Below are 19,318 nucleotides of genomic sequence, written 5' to 3'. Positions count from 1 at the left end.
AAGTTAATGCTCAATAAATATTTATAAACGAGACTATCATCCTTGACATTTTTTCTGATGAGAAAAATGATAGTGAACAACCATAACTGATTTACTCAAGATCACAATTTACTAGGCCTTGGAACTAGGATTTAAGACTAGTTCTTGAAACCGGAGTATCCAAGATGATGGAGTAGGAAGAACCTGAGCTTACCTCCTCCCATGGGCCCACCAAAATTACTGAGACAGACAGACCTCAGACCCTTTGCTGCAGTGTTGCAATGCTTGCACATGGCCACACCACTCTTCCAGCAACAAAATACAAGCAAATTGTATGGGACTAAAAATAACTGCATGCATTCCCAGCTGGGACAAATTATGGACAAAAGATACAAAGAGACAAAAAAACCTGCCACTTTTGAAGAGCCTGGAGCAAAAGCAGGGGGATGGGAGCAAAAGCAGAGTATTGTGCACGCCCTCTACACACACCACCACCTATGGTATGGGCAAAACACCTAAGTTACCCCTCTGCTCCAACCCGTGGACACACTTCTACATCACCCCTATAGGGAACAACCTTGCCCTGCTTTGGGAGGTGATCAAGAAAGGAAACTTGTTGTCTGTTCTTGCTGCCCCTGCTGCATCAGGAGCCACAATAAAGCCTTGCCTGAACTTCTTGTCTGGCCTGTAGTCAATTTCTATTGATTGGGGAAGGCCAAGAACCCTGTTCGGTAACATTACAACTATTTACAGAGCAACAGTCAATGGTGAGAATGACCTGAAGACTAGCAGGAAAGATCTCCTACAATTACAGATATAAGGAAAGAATCACAACTAGACAGGTAGGAGGGGTGCATGCATAGTATAGTCAAGGCCCACACCTCTATAAACAGGTGATCCACAAATAAGAGGATAGTTACAATCGTAGAGTTTATCCCCAAGGAGCAAGGGGTTTGATCCCCATATTAGAATCCTAGTCAAGGGGTCCTGAACCTAGAAGACAAGGCCTCAGAACATATGGCTTTGAAAACCAGCAGGGCTTGCTTTAAGGAGAGCCAGAGTTGTACAGGAAATAGGTATTCTACACTTAAAGGTTGCACAAAAAATCTCACATGCTCTGAGAACCAGGACAAAGGCAAGGTGGAAGGTGCCTGGGTCATATTGACCTGCTGATAGTAGAGAGCCATACAGAGACATGAGACAAGTGGAACTCACCCTGGGGACATAGAAGCTGGAGGCAACCATTTTGAGGTGCTAATTCTACCATGAGGAAAAAGATGCTAGAAAGCACCATTTTGGAATCTGCCCTGTAGCTTATTAATGTTGGACGTGGCCCTATCCACCAGCCAGTTGACATGAGCCCTAGGAGCCATACAGGGATATAGCCACATCCACCAGCAGGCTAGAGGCAGCAATAGGTCCCCCTGGACTACTCAGACACTCCAGGACCCAGCCCCACCCACCAATAAGCTGGCATGAGCCCCAAGGAACTCGTTTACACTGCAGCAGACAGGTAACAGCCCTAGAACATATTGGGCCCCAACACTGCCAACCAATGTGCTGCTTTGAGATACATCATGTCCTACAACCAGCTTACCCAAGATCCAGACCCACCAAACAACAGGCTGATACCAAGCCCCAGGCCCCAGCTTGATCCAGCAGCAGCTTGACAACTGTTCTGGGACACTTTCTTTAAGCCTCACAAGAAGCCAACCAGTGCCCAGCTAAGCCCACCAGTCGGCCAGGACCAGGACACAGCCTAAACTACCAAGGGGCATTAACCAGTAACAGGGCTCCTTGGGCCCCACCACCAACTGCAATAGAACTCAGACTGGCCCATCAGCAAGAAGCAGCTTCAGCAGTAGATAAACAATCAGGTGGAGGGGATCAGCCCATGCTTACCAGTGTGCCCACAACAGTTCAGTTCAGTTCAGTCACTCAGTCGTGTCTGACTCTTTGCGACCCCATGAATCACAGCACGCCAGGCCTCCCTGTCCATCACCAACTCCCAGAGTTCACTCAGACTCACGTCCATCGAGTCAGTGATGCCATCCAGCCATCTCATCCTTGGTCGTCCCCTTCTCCTCCTGCCCCCAATCCCTCCCAGCATCAGAGTCTTTTCCAATGAGTCAACTCTTCGCATGAGGTGGCCAAAGTACTGGTAGGCCCCACCAAAAGAAGGGTCATATTTTTATATATACAACATTCTATTCAAACGCTTGCTGCAGAATATACATTCTTTTCAAATATACAGGAGCCATTTTCAAGGCTAGATCACAAACTAAGGCACAAAACAAGTGTCAGTAAATTGAAGGAGATAGAAATCACACTAAGTATCTTTTCTAATCACAACATTATGACTAGAAATCAACTAAAGGAAAAAAAAACTGCAAAAAACATAAATATATAGAGGATAAACAGTTGAACAACCAAAAGGATCACTGAAGAAATCAAAGAGGAAATCAAAAATATCTAGAGACAAAGTGAAAATGAAAACACAACAATCCAAGTTTTATGGAATGCAGCAAAAGCAATTCAAAAATGGAATGTTATAGCAATATAGGCCTAACTCATAAAACAAGAAAAATCTCAAACAACCTAACCTTACACATAAAGTAACAAGTGAAAGAATAAACAAAAGCCAGTCACTACAAGAAAAGAAATCATAAGCTAAAGCAGAAAAAAATGAAATATAGACAAAAATTAACAAAAAAACAGAAAAGATTAATGAAACTAAGAGCTAGTTGAAAACATAAACAAAATTGATAAATATTTCCTCAGAGTCATCAAGAAAAAAAGAGGGCCCAAATCAATAAAATCAGAAATAAAAAAGGAGAAATTACAAACAACACAAAAGTATATCAGGTCATAAGAGACTACTATGAACACTCACATACCAAAAAAATGGACAACCTAGGAGAAATGCCTATGAATAAATGTACAATCTTCCAAAATGAAATAAAAAAGAAATAGATAGGCAAACAGGCCAATTACCAGTAATGAAACTGAATCAGTAATTTTAAAAAAAATCCCAGCATACAAAAGTTCACAACCGGATGGCTTCACAGGTGAATTCCATCAATCATTTAAAGAAGACTAACACCTATTCTTTTCAAACCATTTCCAAAAATTCAGTGGTAATACATTTCCAAACTCATTCTAAGAGGCCAAAACCAGACAAAGATACTACAAAAACAGAAAATTGAACACTAATATCACTGATGCACATACATGAAAATATCCTCGACAAAACTTTGGCAAATCCAATTTAACATTAAAAAGTTTGTACACCATGATCAACTAGGATTTATCCCAGGAATGCAAAGATGGGTGAATATCTGCAAATCAATCAATGTGATACAACACAGTAATAAACTGAAGACTAAAAATCATGTGATCACCTCAATAGATGCAAAAAGAACTTTTGTCAAAATGTGACATTCATTACGATAAAATAAATTCTTAATAAAGTTGATATGCAGGGAACATACCTCAACATACCTTTATTATTAAAACCCAAATATGATGAGGCCAAAACTAACATCAGTCAATGGTAAAAAGCTAAAAGCATCTTCTTTAAGAGCAGGAAAAAGACACGGATACCAACTCTTGCTGCTATTAGTGAACATATTGGAATTCTAGTCGACAGCAATCAGAGAAGAAAAAAACAAATAAACCAAATCCCAACTGGAAAAGAAGAAGTAAAGTGCGAGTATTTGTGGACGACATGATATCACAAATACAAAATCCTAAAGAAATCACCAAAAACCTATTAGAACTCATCAATGCATTTAGTAAAGTTGCATGATACAAAATTAAAATACAAAAAAGTTATGAAACAATAAATACTGGAGAGGGTGTGAAGAAAAGGGAAACTTCTTGCACCGTTGGTGGGAATGTAAATTGATACAGCCACTATGGTAAACAGAATGGAGTTTCCTTAAAAAGGACGGAATAAACCTACCATATGATCCAAAAATTCCACTACTGGATTTACACCCTGAGAAAATTATGAAGGAAAAAGACACAGGTACCCCAACGTTCATTGCAACACTATTTATAATACCTAGGACATGGAAGGAACTTAGATGCCCATAGACAAGTGAATGGATAAAGAAGCAGTGGTATATAGACACAATCAAATATTACTCAGGCATAGAAACGAACACATTTGACTCAGTTCTAATGAGGTGGATGAATCTAGAGCCTATTATAGAGAGTAAAGGAAGTCAGAAAAAGAAAAAAAAAACTGTAAATTAATGAATGTATGTGGAATCTAGAAAGATAGTACTGATGAAACTATTTGCAGGGTACCAATGGTGACTGCAGCCATGAAATTGAAAGACACATACTCCTTGGAAGAAAAGTTATGACCAACCTGGATAGTATATTCAAAAGCAGAGACAGTACTTTGCCAACTAAGGTCCATCTAGTCAAGGCTATAGTTTTTCCTGTGGTCATGTACAGATGTGAGAGTTAGACTGTGAAGAAGGCTGAGCACCAAAGAATTGATGCTTTTGAACTGTGGTGTTGGAGAAGACTCTTTAGGGTCCCTTGGACTGCAAGGAGATCCAACCAGTCCATTCTGAAGGAGGTCAACCCTGGGATTTCTTTGGAAGGAATGATGCTAAAGCTGAAGCTCCAGTACTTTGGACACCTCATGCGGAGAGTTGACTCATTGGAAAAGACTCTGATGCTGGGAGGGATTGGGGGCAGGAGAAGAAGGGGACGACCGAGGATGAGATGGCTGGATGGCATCACAGACTCGATGGACATGAGTCTGAGTGAACTCCAGGAGATGGTGATGGACAAGGAGGCCTGGCGTGCTGCGATTCATGGGGTCGCAAAGAGTCGGACACGACTGAGTGACTGAACTGAACTGAATGGAGACACAGACAAAGGAACAGACTTGACACAGGGGAGGAAGGAGAGAATGGGACAAATGGAGAGAGAAGCATGGAAACATATACACTACCATATGTTAAATAGACCAGTTCAGTTCAGTCACTCAGTCCTGTCTGACTCTGCAACCCCATGGACTCCAGCACACCAGGCTTCCGTGTCCATCACCAACTCTTGGAGTTTACTCAAACTTATCTGCATAGTCATTAATGCCATTCAACTATATCATTCTCTGTTGTCCTCTTCTGCTCCTGCCTTCAATGTTTCCCAGCATCAGGGTCCTTTCCAATGATTCAGTTCCTTGCATCAGGTGGCCAAAGGATTGTAGATTCAGCTTCAAAATCATTCCTTCCAATGAATATTCAAGACTGATTTCTGTTAGGATGGACTGGTTGGATCTCCTTGCTGACCAAGGGACTCTCAAGAGTCCTCTCCAATACCACAATTCCAAAGCATCAATTCTTCAGCACTGAGTTTTCTTTATACTCCAACTCTCACATACATACATGACTACTGGAAAAACTATAGATTTGGCTAGATGTACCTTTGTTGGCAAAGTAACATCTCTGTATTTTAATAAGCTGTCTAGGTTAGTCATAGCTTTTCTTCCAAGGAGCAAGAGTATTCTAATTTCACGGCTGCAGTCACCATCTGCAGTGATTTTGGAGCCTGAAAGAATAAAGTCTGTCACTGTTTCCACTGTTTCCCCATCTATCTGCCATGAAGTGATGGGACCAGATGCCAAGATCTTAGTTTTCTGAATGTTGAGTTTTAAGCCAACTTTTTCATTCTCCTCTTTCATCATGAGGATCTTTAGTTCTTCTTTGTTTTCTGTCATAAGGGTGGTGTCATCTGAGGTTATTGATATTTCTCTTGGCAATCTTGATTCTAGCATGTGCTTCATCCAGCACAGCACTTCGCATGATGTACTCTGCATAGAAGTTAAATAAGTGAGGTGACAATATACAGCCTTGACGTACTCCTTTCTTGATTTGGAACCAGTCTCTGGTGCCACGTCCAGTTCTAACTGTTGCTTCTTGACCTGCGTACAGATTTCACAGGAGGCAGGACATGTGGTCTGGTATTTCCATGTGGTTAACAATTTTCCATAGTTTGTTGTGATCCACACAGTCAAAGGCTTTGGCATAGTCAATAAAGCAGAAGTAGATGTTTTTCTGGAACTCTCGTGCTTTTTCAATTATCCAACGGATGTTGGCAATTTGATTTCTGGTTCCTCTGACTTTTTAAAATCCACCTTGGATATCTGGAAGTTCATGGTTCACGTATTGTTGAAGACTGGCTTGGAAAATTTTCACTATTTCTTTGCTAGCATGTGAGAAGAGTGAAATTGTGCAGTAGTTTGAGCATTCTTTGGCATTGCCTTTCTTTGGGATTGGAATGAAAACTGACCTTTTCCGGTCCTGTGGCCACTGCTGAGTTTTCCAAATTTGCTGGCATATTAAATGCAGCACTTTCACAGCATCATCTTTTAGGATTTGCAATAGCTCAACTGGAATTCCATCACCTCTACTAGCTTTGTTCACAGTGATGCTTCCTAAGGCCCACTTCACTTCACATTCCAGGATGTCTGGCTCTAGGTGAGTGATCACACCACTGTGGTTATCTGGGTCATGATGATATTTTTTGTATAGCTCTTCTATGTATTCTTGCCACCTCTTAATATCTCTGCTTCTGTTAGGTCCATACAATTTCTGTCGTATATTGTGCACATCTTTGCATGAAATATTCCCTTGGTATCTCTAATTTTCTTGAAGTGATTTCTAGTCTTTCTCATTCTATTGTTTTTTCTCTATTTCTTTGCATGATCACTGAGGAATGCTTTCTTTGGGACTCTGCATTCAAATGGGTATATCTTTCCTTTTCTCCTTTGCCTTTCACCTCTCTTCTCAGCTATTTGTAAGGCCTCCTCAGTTAACAATTTTGCCTTTTGCATTTCTTTTTCTTGAGGATGGTCTTGATCACTGCCTCCTGTATAATGTCACGAACCTCTGTCCATATTTCTTCAGGCACATTGTCTATCAGAACTAATCCCTTGAATCTATTTGTCACTTCCACTATATAATCATAAGGAATTTGATTTAGGTCATTCCTGAACGGTCTAGTGGTTTTCTCTACTTTCTTCAATTTAAGTCTGAATTTAGCAATAAGGAATCCATGGTCTGAGCCACAGTCAGCTCCCAGTCTTGTTTTGCTGATTGTATGGAACTTCTCCATCTTTGGCTACAAAGAATATAATCAATCTGTCTTTGGTATTGACCATATTGTGATGTCCAGGTATAGAGTCTTCTCTTGTGTTGTTGGAAGAGGGTGTTTTTTATGACCAATGTGTTCTTTTTGCAAAATTCTGTTAGCCTTTGCCCTGCTTCATTTTGTATTCCAAGACCAAAAATTTCTGTTTTCCAGGTATCTCTTGACTTCCTACTTTTGCATTCCAGTCCCCTATAATGAAAAGGACATCTTTTGGGGGGTGTTAGTTCTATAAGGTCTTATAAAATATATTGCCAGTGGGAATTTGCTATATGATTCAGTGACCTCAAATGGGTGCTCTGTGATAACCTAGAGGGTTGGGATGGGGTGGAAGCTGGGAGGGAGGTTCAAAAGTGAGGGGACATACGTATACCTATGGGTGATTCATGTTGATGTATGGCAGAAACCAACATAAAATTGTAAAGCAATTATCCTTCAATTAAAAATAAATAATTTAAAATGAAATCTGTGGCATTTATGCACACTGAAAACAAACTGTCAGAAAGAGAAACTAATAAAACAATTTAGAATCACATAAAAAAGAATAAAAAAAACCTAGAGATAATCTAAGGAGGTAAAATACCTGTACTCAGAGAAGTGTAAGGCACTAATGAAAGGAACTGAAGATGATACAAACAAACGGAAAGATATTCCATACTCGTGGATTAGAAGAATTAATATTATTAAAATGAACATACTATCCAAGATAATTTACAGATTGTATGTAATCACTATCAAAATAGCAATGCCATTTTTCACATAACTACAACAAGTAATTCTAAAATTTGTACATACATGCAAAGACCTTGAATAGCAAAAACAATTTTGAGAAGGAAAAACAAAGCTGAAGTTAACATACTCCCTGATTTCAAGCTATATTATAAAGATAAATGGCAACCCACTACAGTATTCCAGACAGGTAGAGGAGCCTGGTGGGCTACAGTACATGGGGATGCAAAGGGCCGAACACAAATAAGCAACTAAGAATGCATGCAGAATAATCGAAATAGTATTTTTTTTGGCACAAAAACAGACACAAAAATCAATGCAACAGAACAGAGAACAGAAAGGAACCCACACTTATACAGTCCAATTATTCTGTGACAAAGAATGCAAGAATATACAATGGGAAATAAATATTCTCTTTAGTAAATGGTGTTGGGAACCTGGACAGCTACATGCAAAATAATTAAACTGCGCTATTTTTCACACTGAAAACAAAATTAAATGCAAAATGAATTAAAGACTCAGGTGGAGAATTTGAAAGCATAAAAATCCTAGAAGAAAACATAAGCAGTTCTCTTTGACACTGGGCTTTAGCAATATTTTTTGTTTTGTTAATTAATTTATTTTAATTGCAGACTAATTATTTACAATATTGTAGTGGTTTTTGCCATACCTTGACATGAATCAGCCATGGGTGTACATGTGTTCCCCATCCTGACCCTCCCACCCACCTCCCTCCCTATCCCATCCCTTAGGGTCATCCCAGTTTTGTTTTTTTTTTTAATCTTCTCAGGAAAAAGTAACAACAGCAAAAATAAACAAATGGGACTTCCTCAACCTAAAAAGCTTTTGCAAGGCAAAGGAAACTATCAACAAAATGAAAAAGTCACCTTCTGAATGGAAGACAATATTTGTAAATGATATACCTGATAAAGGGTAAATATGTAAAATATACAGGGAACTCATAAAATTCGAAATCAAAGAAAATATTAAAGAGTGCACAAGGGAACTAATTTTTTTGGAAAAAAAAATACAAACAAATGGCCAACAGGAACATTAAAAGATGTTCAGTTTCACTAATCATTGAGTGAATGAGCTTTCACCTCACATCTGTCTGAATGATTATCATCAAAACGAACACAAATAACTCAATTAAAAGGGCAGAGGGAAAGAACAAGTAAAAGAAGGGCTTGCTCTAATCTGCTAAAAAGCTGTTTTTGTTGTTCAGTCACTCACATATCCAACTCTTTGCAACCCCATGGACTGCAGCACACTAGGCTTCCCTGCCCTTCATTATCTCCTGGATTTAACTCAAACTCACGTCCACTGCGTCAATGATGCCATCGAAATATCTCATCCACTGTCACCCCATTCTCCTTCTACCTTCAATATTTCCCAGCATCAGGGTCTTTTCAATTGAGTTGACTCTTCCCATCAGGTGGCCAGAGTACTGGAGCTTCAGCTTCAGCATCAGTCCTTTGAATGAATATTCAGAATTGATTCTTTAAGGATTGACTGCTTTGATCTCTTTGAATTCCAAGAGACTCTTAAGAGTCTTCACAAGCAACACAGTTTGAAATCATAAAAATCAGTTTTCAGCCTTCTTTATGGTTCAACTCTCATATCTGTACACAACCACTGGAAAACCATAGCTTTGACTATAGGGACCTTTGCCAGCAAATAAATGTCTCAGCTTTTTAATATGCTGTCTCAGTTCAATTGAGTTCAGTAGCTCAATTGTGTCTGACTCTTTTTGACCCCATGGACTACAACATGCAGGCTTCCCTGTCCACCACCAATTCCCGGAGCTTACTCAAACTCATGTCCATGGAGTCGGTGGTGCTATCCAACTATCTCATCCCCTGTCTACCTCTTCTCTTTCCACCTTCAATACTTCCCAGCATTAGGGTCCTTTACAATGAGTCAGTTCTTCACATCAGATGGCCAAAATATTGGAGTTTCAGCTTCAGCATTAATCCTTTCAATGAATATACAGGACTGATTTCCTTTAAGATGGACTTGTTGGATCTCCTTGCAGTCCAAGAGACTCTCTCCAGCACCACAGTTCAAAAGCATCAATTCTTCAGCTCTCAGCTTTCTTTATAGTCCAACTCTCACATCTATACATGACTACTGGAAAAACCATAACTTTAACTAGATGGACTTTTGTTGACAAAGTAATGTCTCTGTTTTTTAATATGCTGTCTAGGTTGATCATAGCTTTTCTATCAAGAAGCAAGGGTCTTTTAATTTCATGGCCACAATCACCATCTGCAGTGATTTTGCAGCCCCCAAAAATAAAGTTTGTCACTGTTTCTGGTGTTTCCCAATCTATTTGCCATAAAGTGATAGGACCAGATGCCATGATCCTAGTTTTTGTAACACTGAATTTTAAACAAACTTTTCCACTCTCCTCTTTCACTTTCCTCAAGACGCTCTTTAGTTCTCTACCTTCAGCCATAAGGGTAGTGTCATCTGAATATCTGAGGTTCTTGATATTTCTCCTGGCAAACTTGATTCCACCTTGTACTTCATCCAGCCCAGCATTTCGTATGGTGTACTCTGTACATAAATAAGCAGGATGATATTATATGGCCTTGACATACTCCTTTCCCGATTTGGAACCAGTCTGTTCTTCCGTGTCCCATTCTAACTGTTACTTCTTAATCTGCATACAGATTTCTCAGGAGGCAGGTCAGTTGGTCTGGTATTCCCATCTCTTGAAGAATTTTCCACTGTTTGTTGTGATCCACACAGTCAAAGGGTTAGGCAGAATCAATAAAGCAGAAGTAGATGGTTTTCTGAAACTCTCTTGCTTTTTTGATGGTCCAATGGATATTGGCAATTTAATCTCTGGTTCCTCTACCTTTTATATTTCAGCTTGAACATATGGAAGTTCACAGATCACGTATCATTGAAGCCTGGCTTGGATAATTTTAAGCATTACTTTGCTAGCATGTGAGATGAGTGCAGTCATGTAGTAGACTGAACATTCTTTGGCATTGCCTTTCTTTGGGATTGGAAAGAAAACTGACCTTTTCCAGTCCTGTGGCCATTGCTGAGTTTTCCACATTTGCTGGCATATTGAGTGCAGTACTTTCACAGCATCACCTTTTAGTATTTGAAATAAATATAGAACACTGAAAGATGAACTCCCTAGGTCAGTACATGCCCAATATGCTACTGGAGATCTGTAGAGAAATAACTTCAGAAAGAATGAAGAGACAGAGCCAAAGCAAAAACAACACCCAGATGTGGATGTGACTGATGACGGAAGTAAAGTCCGAGACTGTAAAGAGCAATATTGAATAGGAATCTGGAATGTTAGATCCATGAATTAAAGCAAATTGGAAGAGGTTAAACAGGAAATGGCAAAAGTGAACACTGACATTTTAGGAATCAGTGAACTAAAATGGACTGGAATGGGTAAATTTAACTCAGATGATCATTATATCTACTACTGTGGGCAAGAATCCCTTAGAAGAAATGGAGTAGCAATCATAGTCAATAAAAGAATCTGAAATGCAGTACTTGGATGCAATCTCAAAAATGACAGAATGATCTCTGTTCGTTTCCAAGGCAAACCATTCAATATCACAGTAATCCAAGTCTATACCCCGACCAATTAATGCTGAAGAAGCTGAAGTTGAACAGTTCCATGAAGACATACAAGACCTTCTAGAACTAACACCCAAAAAAAAGATGTTCTTTTCATTATAGAGGACTGGAATGCAAAAGTAGGAAGTCAAGAGATACCTGGAGAACAGGCAAATTTGGTCTTGGAGTACAAAACGAAGCAGGGCAAAGGCTAATAGAGTTTTGCCAAGAGAACACACTGGTCACAGCAAATACCCTCTTCCAACAACAGGAGCGAAGACTCTACACATGGACCTCACCAGATGGTCAATTCCAAAATCAGATAGATTATGTTCTTTATAGCCAAAGATGGAGAAGCTCTATACAATCAGCAAAAACAAGACCGGGAGCTAACTGTGGCTCAGATCATGGATTCCTTATTGCCAAATCCAGACTTAACTTGAAGAAAGTTGGGAAAACTACTAGACATTCAGGAATGGCCTAAATATAATCCCCTACAACTATACAGTGGAAGTGACAAATAGATTCAAGGGATTAGATCTGATAGACAGAGTGCCTGAAGAACTAAGGACAGAGGTTTGTGACACTGTATAGGAGGCAGTGATCAAGAGCATCCCCAAGAAAAAGAAATGCAAAAAGGCAAAATGGTTGTCTGAGGAGGCCTTACAAATAGCTGAGAAAAGTAGTGAAAGGCAAAGGAGACAAGGAAAGATATACCCATTTGAATGCAGAGTTCCAAAGAATAGCACAAAGGATAAGAAAGCCTTCCTCAGTGATCAATGCAAAGAAAGAGGAAAACAATAGAATGGGAAAAACTAGAGATCTCTTTAGAAGAAAATTAGAACATTTCATGCAAAGATGTGCACAATAAAGGAGAGAAATTGTATGGACCTAACAGTGGAGAAGGCAATGGCACCCCACTCCAATACTCTTGGCTGGAAAATCCCATGGACGGAGGAGCTTGGTGGGCTACAGTCCATGGGGTCGCTAAAAATCAGACACGACTGAGCGACTTCACTTTCACTTTTCACTTTCATGCATTGGAGAAGGAAATGTTAACCCACTCCAGTGTTCTTGCCTGGAGAATCCCGGGGACAGGGGAGCCTGGTGGGCTGCCATCTATGGGGTCGCACAGAGTCGGACACGACTGAAGTGACTTAGCAGCAGCAGCAGCAACAGTGGAGAAGGAAATGGCAACCCACGCCAGTATTCTTGCCTGGAGAATCCCATGGATGGAGGAGCTTGGTGGGCTACAGTTCATGGGTTGCAAGGAGTCAGACACGACTGAGCAACTTCACTTTCACTCTAACAGAAACAGAAGATATTAAGAAGAGGTGGCAAGAATACACAGAAAAACTATGCAAAAAACTATCTGGGTCTTCATGATCCAGATAACCACATTGGTGTGATCACTCACCTAGAGCCAGACATCCTGGAATGCAAAGTCAAGTGGGCCTTAGGAAGCATCACTATGAACAAAGCTAGTAGAGGTGATGGAATTCCAGTTGAGCTATTTCAAATCCTAAAACATGATGCTGTGAAAGTGCTGCCCTCAATATGTCAGCAAATATGTTGTCTAGCTTTTCTTCCAAGGAGCAAGTGTGTTTTAATTTCTTGGCTGCAGTCACCATCCACAGTGATTTTTGAGCCCAAGGTAATAAAGTCTGTCACTGTTTCTACTGTTTCCCCATCTATGTGCCATGAAATGATAGGACCAGATTCCATGATCTTTGTTTTTTGAATGTTGAGTTTTAACCTAGCTTTTTCACTCTACTCTTTCTCCTTCATCAGGAGGCTCTTTAGTTCCTCTTCACTTTCTGCCATTAGGGTAGTGTCATCTGCCTATCTGAGGTCATTGATATTTCTCCAGTATGTGTTGATTCCAGCTTGTGCTTCATCCAGCCCAGCATTTCACATGATGTGCTTCTGCAGAGAAGTTAAATAAACATGGTGACAATATAACCTTGACATACTCCTTTCCCAATTTTAAACCAGTCTGTTGTTCCATGTCCAGTTCTAACTGTTGCTACTTTACCTGCATACAGTTTTCTCAGGAGGCAGGTAAGGTGGTGGTATTCCCATCTCTATAAGGATTTTCCAGTTTGCTGTGATTCACACAAAGGCTTTAGTGTATTCAATGAAGCAGTTGTTTTTCTGGAATCTCTTTGCTTTTTCTATGTTTTTCTGGAATCACTTTGCTTTTTCTATGATATAGTGGTTGTTGGCAATTTGATCTTTCATTCCTCTGCCCTCACTACACCCAGCTTGTACAACTGGAAGTTCTCAATTCATGTATTGCTAGAGCCTGGCTTGAAGGATTTTGAGCATTACCTTGCTAGCATGTGAAATGAGTACAACTTTGAGGTAATTTGAACATTCATTGGTATTGCCCTTTTTTGGGACTGGAATGAAAACTGACCTTTCCAGTCCTGTGGCCACTGCTGAGTTTTCCAAATTTGCTGGCATATTGAGTGCAGCACTTTAACAGCATCATCTTTTAGGACTTGAAATAGCTCAGCTGGATTTCCATCACCTCCACTAGCTTTGTTGGTAGTAATGATTCTGAAGGTGTACTTGACTTCACACTCCAGGTAGGCTGGCTCTAGGTGAATGACCACACAATTACGGTTGTCTAGGTCATTAAGACCTTTTTTTTGTATAGTTCTGTGCAGTCTTGCCACCTCTTGTTAATATCTTTTGCTTCTCTTAGGTCCATACCATTTCTCTCCTTTATTATGCCCATCTTTCATGAAATGTTCCCTTGGCATCTCTAGTTATGGACAGAGTTTCATAGCATTGTATTGGAGGCAGTCAACAAAACCATCCTCAAGAAAAAAATGCAAAAAGGCAAAATGCTTGTCTTCAGAGACCTTATAAATAGCTGAGAATAGAAGAGAAGTGAAAGGCAAAGGAGAAAAGGAAAAATATACCCATCTCAATGGAGAGTTCCAAGGAATAGCACAAAGAGATAAGAAAGCCTTTTTAAGTGAACAGCGCAAAGAAATAGAGGAAAACAATACAATGGGAAAGACTAGAGATCTCTTTTTAAAAAATTAGATATACCAAGGGAATATTTAATGCAAAAATGGGCACAATAAAGGGCAGAAAATGTATGTACCTAACAGAAGCAGAAGATATTAAGAAACTATGAAAGTAGTATTAATATCTGCTGCCTGTGGCTTGATCTTTGTTGTAGGACCTAAGAAAGCAATTTTGAAGTCCAAGGTTTGGAAAGTAATATGTGTAGAAAAAGAGAAAGAAGAGATTACAGGTTGCTTAAAAGCATTTGTTAGTCAGATATTAATACTTAAGCTAACTTCTCACAGAAATGGAACAAATTCTATGTGACAACACACCTTACTGGAACCACATTTAAAAGTTCTTCAGCAATTGGCAGACCAGAAACTAAAGAGTACTGAAGTCATGAATGAGCAACTTGACCTACATATAAACAGGGGTGAAGACTGTGAAAACCCCATTTGGTATGCTCTGTGAGAGGTGCATCCCATGTCTAAACCACATTCAAAGTAGAATTCCAAAATTTCTTATTAATGACAAAAAAAGAAAAGCAGTTTTCCTCTTAAGAGTTTTATAGTTTCTCACCTTACATTTAGGTCTTAAAATCCATTTTGAGTTTACTTTTGTGTTTAGTGTTAGAAATTTTTCTAGTTTCATTCTTTTGCATATAATTGGCCAGTTTTCTGAGTACCACTTGCTGAAGAGACAGTCTCTTGTCCATTGTATATTTTTATCTCCTTTGCCAAAGATAAAGTGTCTCTAGGTATGTGGATTTATCTCTGGACTTTCTATTTTGTTCCATTGATCCATAATTCTGTCTTTGTGCCAGTACCATACTGTCTTGTTGACTGTAGCTTTGTAGTATAGTCTATGAACAAGCCACACAAGAGCAATCTTCCATGGAAATCACCAGCAATGGCCCCAAAAGTCTCCAAATTTCTGCCTATGAAAATTGGGTCTTCATGCATCACAACTTTCAATGCTAACAAGTAAACCTTGTTTCATTTTGTAAACAATTTGTAAATAATGGAAACTTTTATAAATTATGCCCTAAGGCCCTTTCTGAAAGACAGTTAAAGCGATATTACTTTTAGAATATGAATAGTCAGTCTATTAGCTTTTATCTTAAGAAACCTTCAGGGTTCTATGTATGTATGTTCCCAAAACCCCTACAAAGATGGGAAAAAGTGAGATGACAGACTAAATTTTTTAGCTGGGTGGTCATACATGAAATAGTATAGAATTTATAATATAATATAATATAAATAGTATCAAATTCCTTCTCATGATAGTAAGTGAACTATCATGTCAGTGTGTCGAACGCACCTTGCCATTTTGGGGAGTAGAGGAAAGTCTGGAGGCCTTTCCAGAAGAATTAAGTGCTTAAAGATATTTGAGCATTGCATAAAATGTAGTATATAGGTTATTTCAAATTTAGATGACAGAATACTCCTTTAAAAAAGGAATTTTGGAAAATGCTTCTTTTTAAACACTATTTAAAAGAATCCACAGTAGAGCCTTCTTAAAAGCAAGTAATACTCTCCTCCTTCAATTTATCCATATTTTTTTGTAAATTTTCTTTGTACAATGAGATAGACACTTGTAACAATGATCTAAAAGAGTAAAGGCCCTTTCAGAAGGCCTGAAATCATTAACAGAGATTCTTCACTCAACTGAGTAGTATCTGGGCCAATGCAAACTTAGGCCAAGGAAAACATATGAAGACAACGGTTCATGTGACAGTGGCAGACTCAATTCTTTGACATGAAGTCAATGTATATTCTTTTCTGAGATTCAGTCACAGATACATTTCAAAAAAATGTGGCCCACAAAAGAACTGACCTGCTGCTTAGCACCTGGTTTCTGATCCATAGGCGTCATAGTGAACGTTTTGGTCTCTTTCTCATATTGGCAGTAGTATTTCACCCAGGATATTCCCAAAGCCCCTACAAAGACAGGCAACAATGAGATGATAGAATAAGTATTTTGGCTGCATGGTCAGTTTACCTGTAAGACAGAACCTGTGCACAGTTTACTTTTCATGGTCATGATCCAGATCTAGTCCTACCATTCTCCTGAGCTCCAGCTATGCAGTACCACCAGCCCACTACACATATGGCTATTGTAATCCTCATCAACTACTTTCCACATCTATTCTGGCTTGCTCCAAACCACTCTCCTTACTGTGTTCCCTGTGAATGCTCCCATTATACATTTTATTGTATGAGCTAGGAACATCTGTAATCTTCTGCTTTTCCTTCCCTATAACCTGCCCTATTTGATTGGTGGTAGGGTTCTGCTCATTCTACCCCCTACATGTCTCTTTTTTCACTCCTTTTATAGCTGAATTCATTCAAGACTCTATTTCTGATGTTTGGCAAAAAAAAATGTTTTATAAGATATTCTAAGAAAAACAAAAATTCACTATTTCTCCAATTAATGATTTCAGTAGCCTTCTCTGATCACTCCTTTCTAGCCTATTCTCTACTCTTTTGTTAAAGAATATTTTAAAAGTATATATCTCTATTTATATCATTCCTCTTATTATAAACCACCTATGGATTTCCTATTCTCTCCAAATTCCTTGGGTTGGCTCACAAAGCCTTTTATAATGTGATTGTATTTAGCTTTTCAACTTGGCTTTTTGCCCCCTTCACCTCTATGCCCCTGACTCATTGAATTACATTCAGTTATCAAATAAATAGTTGGGGATATAATTGATAGACCAAGTTCAGGTCATATTTAATAGTGAACAGGGCACTATTAATAATTGTATAGGGACAACAAGTATAAACCAGGACTCTTCCTGGATAACCAAGACCCTACAAATAAAATACACTCTCACATAACCTCTGTACCTTGACTCATGCAATGGTATACACCTGGAATTTTCTTTGCCTTTTTTTTTTACCTGTCAAACTCCCACTCTTAATTCACATTTCAGTTCATATATCACCTCCTCAGTGAAGCCCATAGATATATTCTCCAAATGCAATGCTCAACACACTTCATTATAATTCTGAATATACTTGTGTCTTCATTAGACTGTAAACTTCTTGAGGTCAAAAACTAAGTTTGATCCATTTTTTGTACCCCCAATGCATTACACATTGTCTGGCAAAAAGGATTTTTAGTAAACATACATTCAACTGAGTAGGAATGTCATATCCATTTTAAAAATTTAAAAAACTGGGGAATAGAAAGATCACATAGTTAGTTGATATTAGTCAAGACAACATACTCATTACTCTGCCCCTTGTATAACACAGCAGTGGTTCTCAACTAGGAGCAGTTTTGCCTCCCAGAGGACATTTGGCAATGCCAAGAGACATCTTAGGTTATCGTAGTTGGGAAGTACTATCAGAATAAAGTGGGGAGAGGCTATAGATGCTTCAAAACAGCCTATAATGCATAGGATGACCTCTTAAAACAGAGAATTACCCAACCTGAAATGTCAATAGCACTGAGATTGAGAGATCTTGCAACAGAGAGGTGAAGAACTGAACCTGACAAATAGAACACACCTTTGAAAATCATCAAAGTGGACTGCTCTAAGGGAGGAAAAGTATGATAATACCAATGCTGAAATACCAAGGTTTGTGGATTTCAGTGGGTTTTGCCACTGGTAACCTCTGAATAGTCTCTTCTACCTACTCACTAGGTCAGAGACTGAAGTCACAGGCTTTGGAGACATTGTATCACAGTTCAAAAGGAAATCAAATAGCACGTACAGGTTTACATAACATTAGGACGCAGAAAAGCTTAAACCTCTGAAATATTCAGTAACTGAATAAATAACCCATTTCCTTTAGTTAGTAATGAACAACTGTGTTGTTCACTGAAATCACAATGGTTGGGTAGTGCTTTAAAGGCAACCTTGTGATCCTAAGGTAATGGAAGGTATAGGGTACAGTTGTAGGAGCATAGGTTTTGGCATTTCACCAACCTGACTTTACACTTAGCCTTATTACTTGATAGTTAGGTGACTTCCAGTTAGTGATCTCTCTAAGCCTCTGTGGCTTCATGTGAATATGGGTATGGTAAAGTGCTTTCAAAGGTTACATGAAGTAGTATATTTAAAGCACTTAACACCATGCCTAGCACATAATACGTATAATAAATATTATTTTATGCCTCCTCTCTCCTACCCTCCTTTTAGTCTAAGTCAGAGTCATTGAAAGCATTAAGCCACTAACAACCCTCATTTTGAATCTCAGAGAAAATCTTAAGTCTTATCATCCCACAGCCTTTGTAATACAAATCCTTAACCTCCCCCTTTAATTTCACCCTCCTTTTTATTTTCTCTGTTCTCATGCTGGTTTCCAAAGAGGTATAGCTGGAAGGGGTCTATGAACTATATGGGTGCCTGGAGTTTGGAGAGGCCAAGTGGCAGTGTGTATCAGCCTACTTAAACCCAGTGGCTATCCCTGTATTCCCACACACATTTCTCTTGCGTATAGAGATAGCCTTCAATGGTTGGCTGTCCTGGAAGTTTGCATGTCTGTGGAGCTTCTTTCATCCTTTTCTTAAGTTCTTCCATCTCTTCTCGGGTACTGGAGAAATGATTTCTGGTCTGTCAAGATATTATCATAATCATTATCATCAGGACCATCATCATGAATAAGCATTCAATGATCAGAGACTTAGTGCAGAGTTTTCTCAGCTTTTATCATGTGCTACAACATAGCAAAAAACAAGTGTTGAGTGGCATAGTAACTAGAAAACAATTTAGTGTAGTTTAACAGTACTAAAGGGTAAAAGGGAGAGAGAAATGTAAATAACAATGTACCTGGGAGACATTTTCTAATGGAAATCACAAAAGCTTCCA

At 39.0% G+C, this 19,318-nt stretch overlaps 1 protein-coding gene across 3 annotated transcripts in view; it reads right to left on the bottom strand.

The window, feature by feature from the left end:
- OPHN1 (oligophrenin 1) overlaps positions 1–19,318 on the bottom strand; it is a 567,594-nt gene that overhangs the window by 287,843 nt on the left and 260,433 nt on the right. For all 3 annotated transcript variants that reach the window (XM_040265770.1, XM_040265772.1, XM_040265771.1), the window contains exons 9-10: positions 18,934–19,063; positions 16,333–16,436 (exon numbers count right to left, since the gene is read on the bottom strand). In XM_040265770.1, coding sequence (XP_040121704.1) covers positions 16,333–16,436; positions 18,934–19,063 — 234 coding nt within the window. The remainder of the gene's footprint in view (positions 1–16,332; positions 16,437–18,933; positions 19,064–19,318) is intronic.

Source organism: Oryx dammah, unplaced genomic scaffold (assembly GCF_014754425.2).
Source record: "Oryx dammah isolate SB20612 unplaced genomic scaffold, SCBI_Odam_1.1 HiC_scaffold_23, whole genome shotgun sequence".
NCBI classification, from domain to species: Eukaryota; Metazoa; Chordata; class Mammalia; order Artiodactyla; family Bovidae; genus Oryx; species Oryx dammah.
The sequence above is the reverse complement of the archived record's forward strand: the minus strand, read 5'-3'. Positions and strand labels throughout refer to the sequence as shown.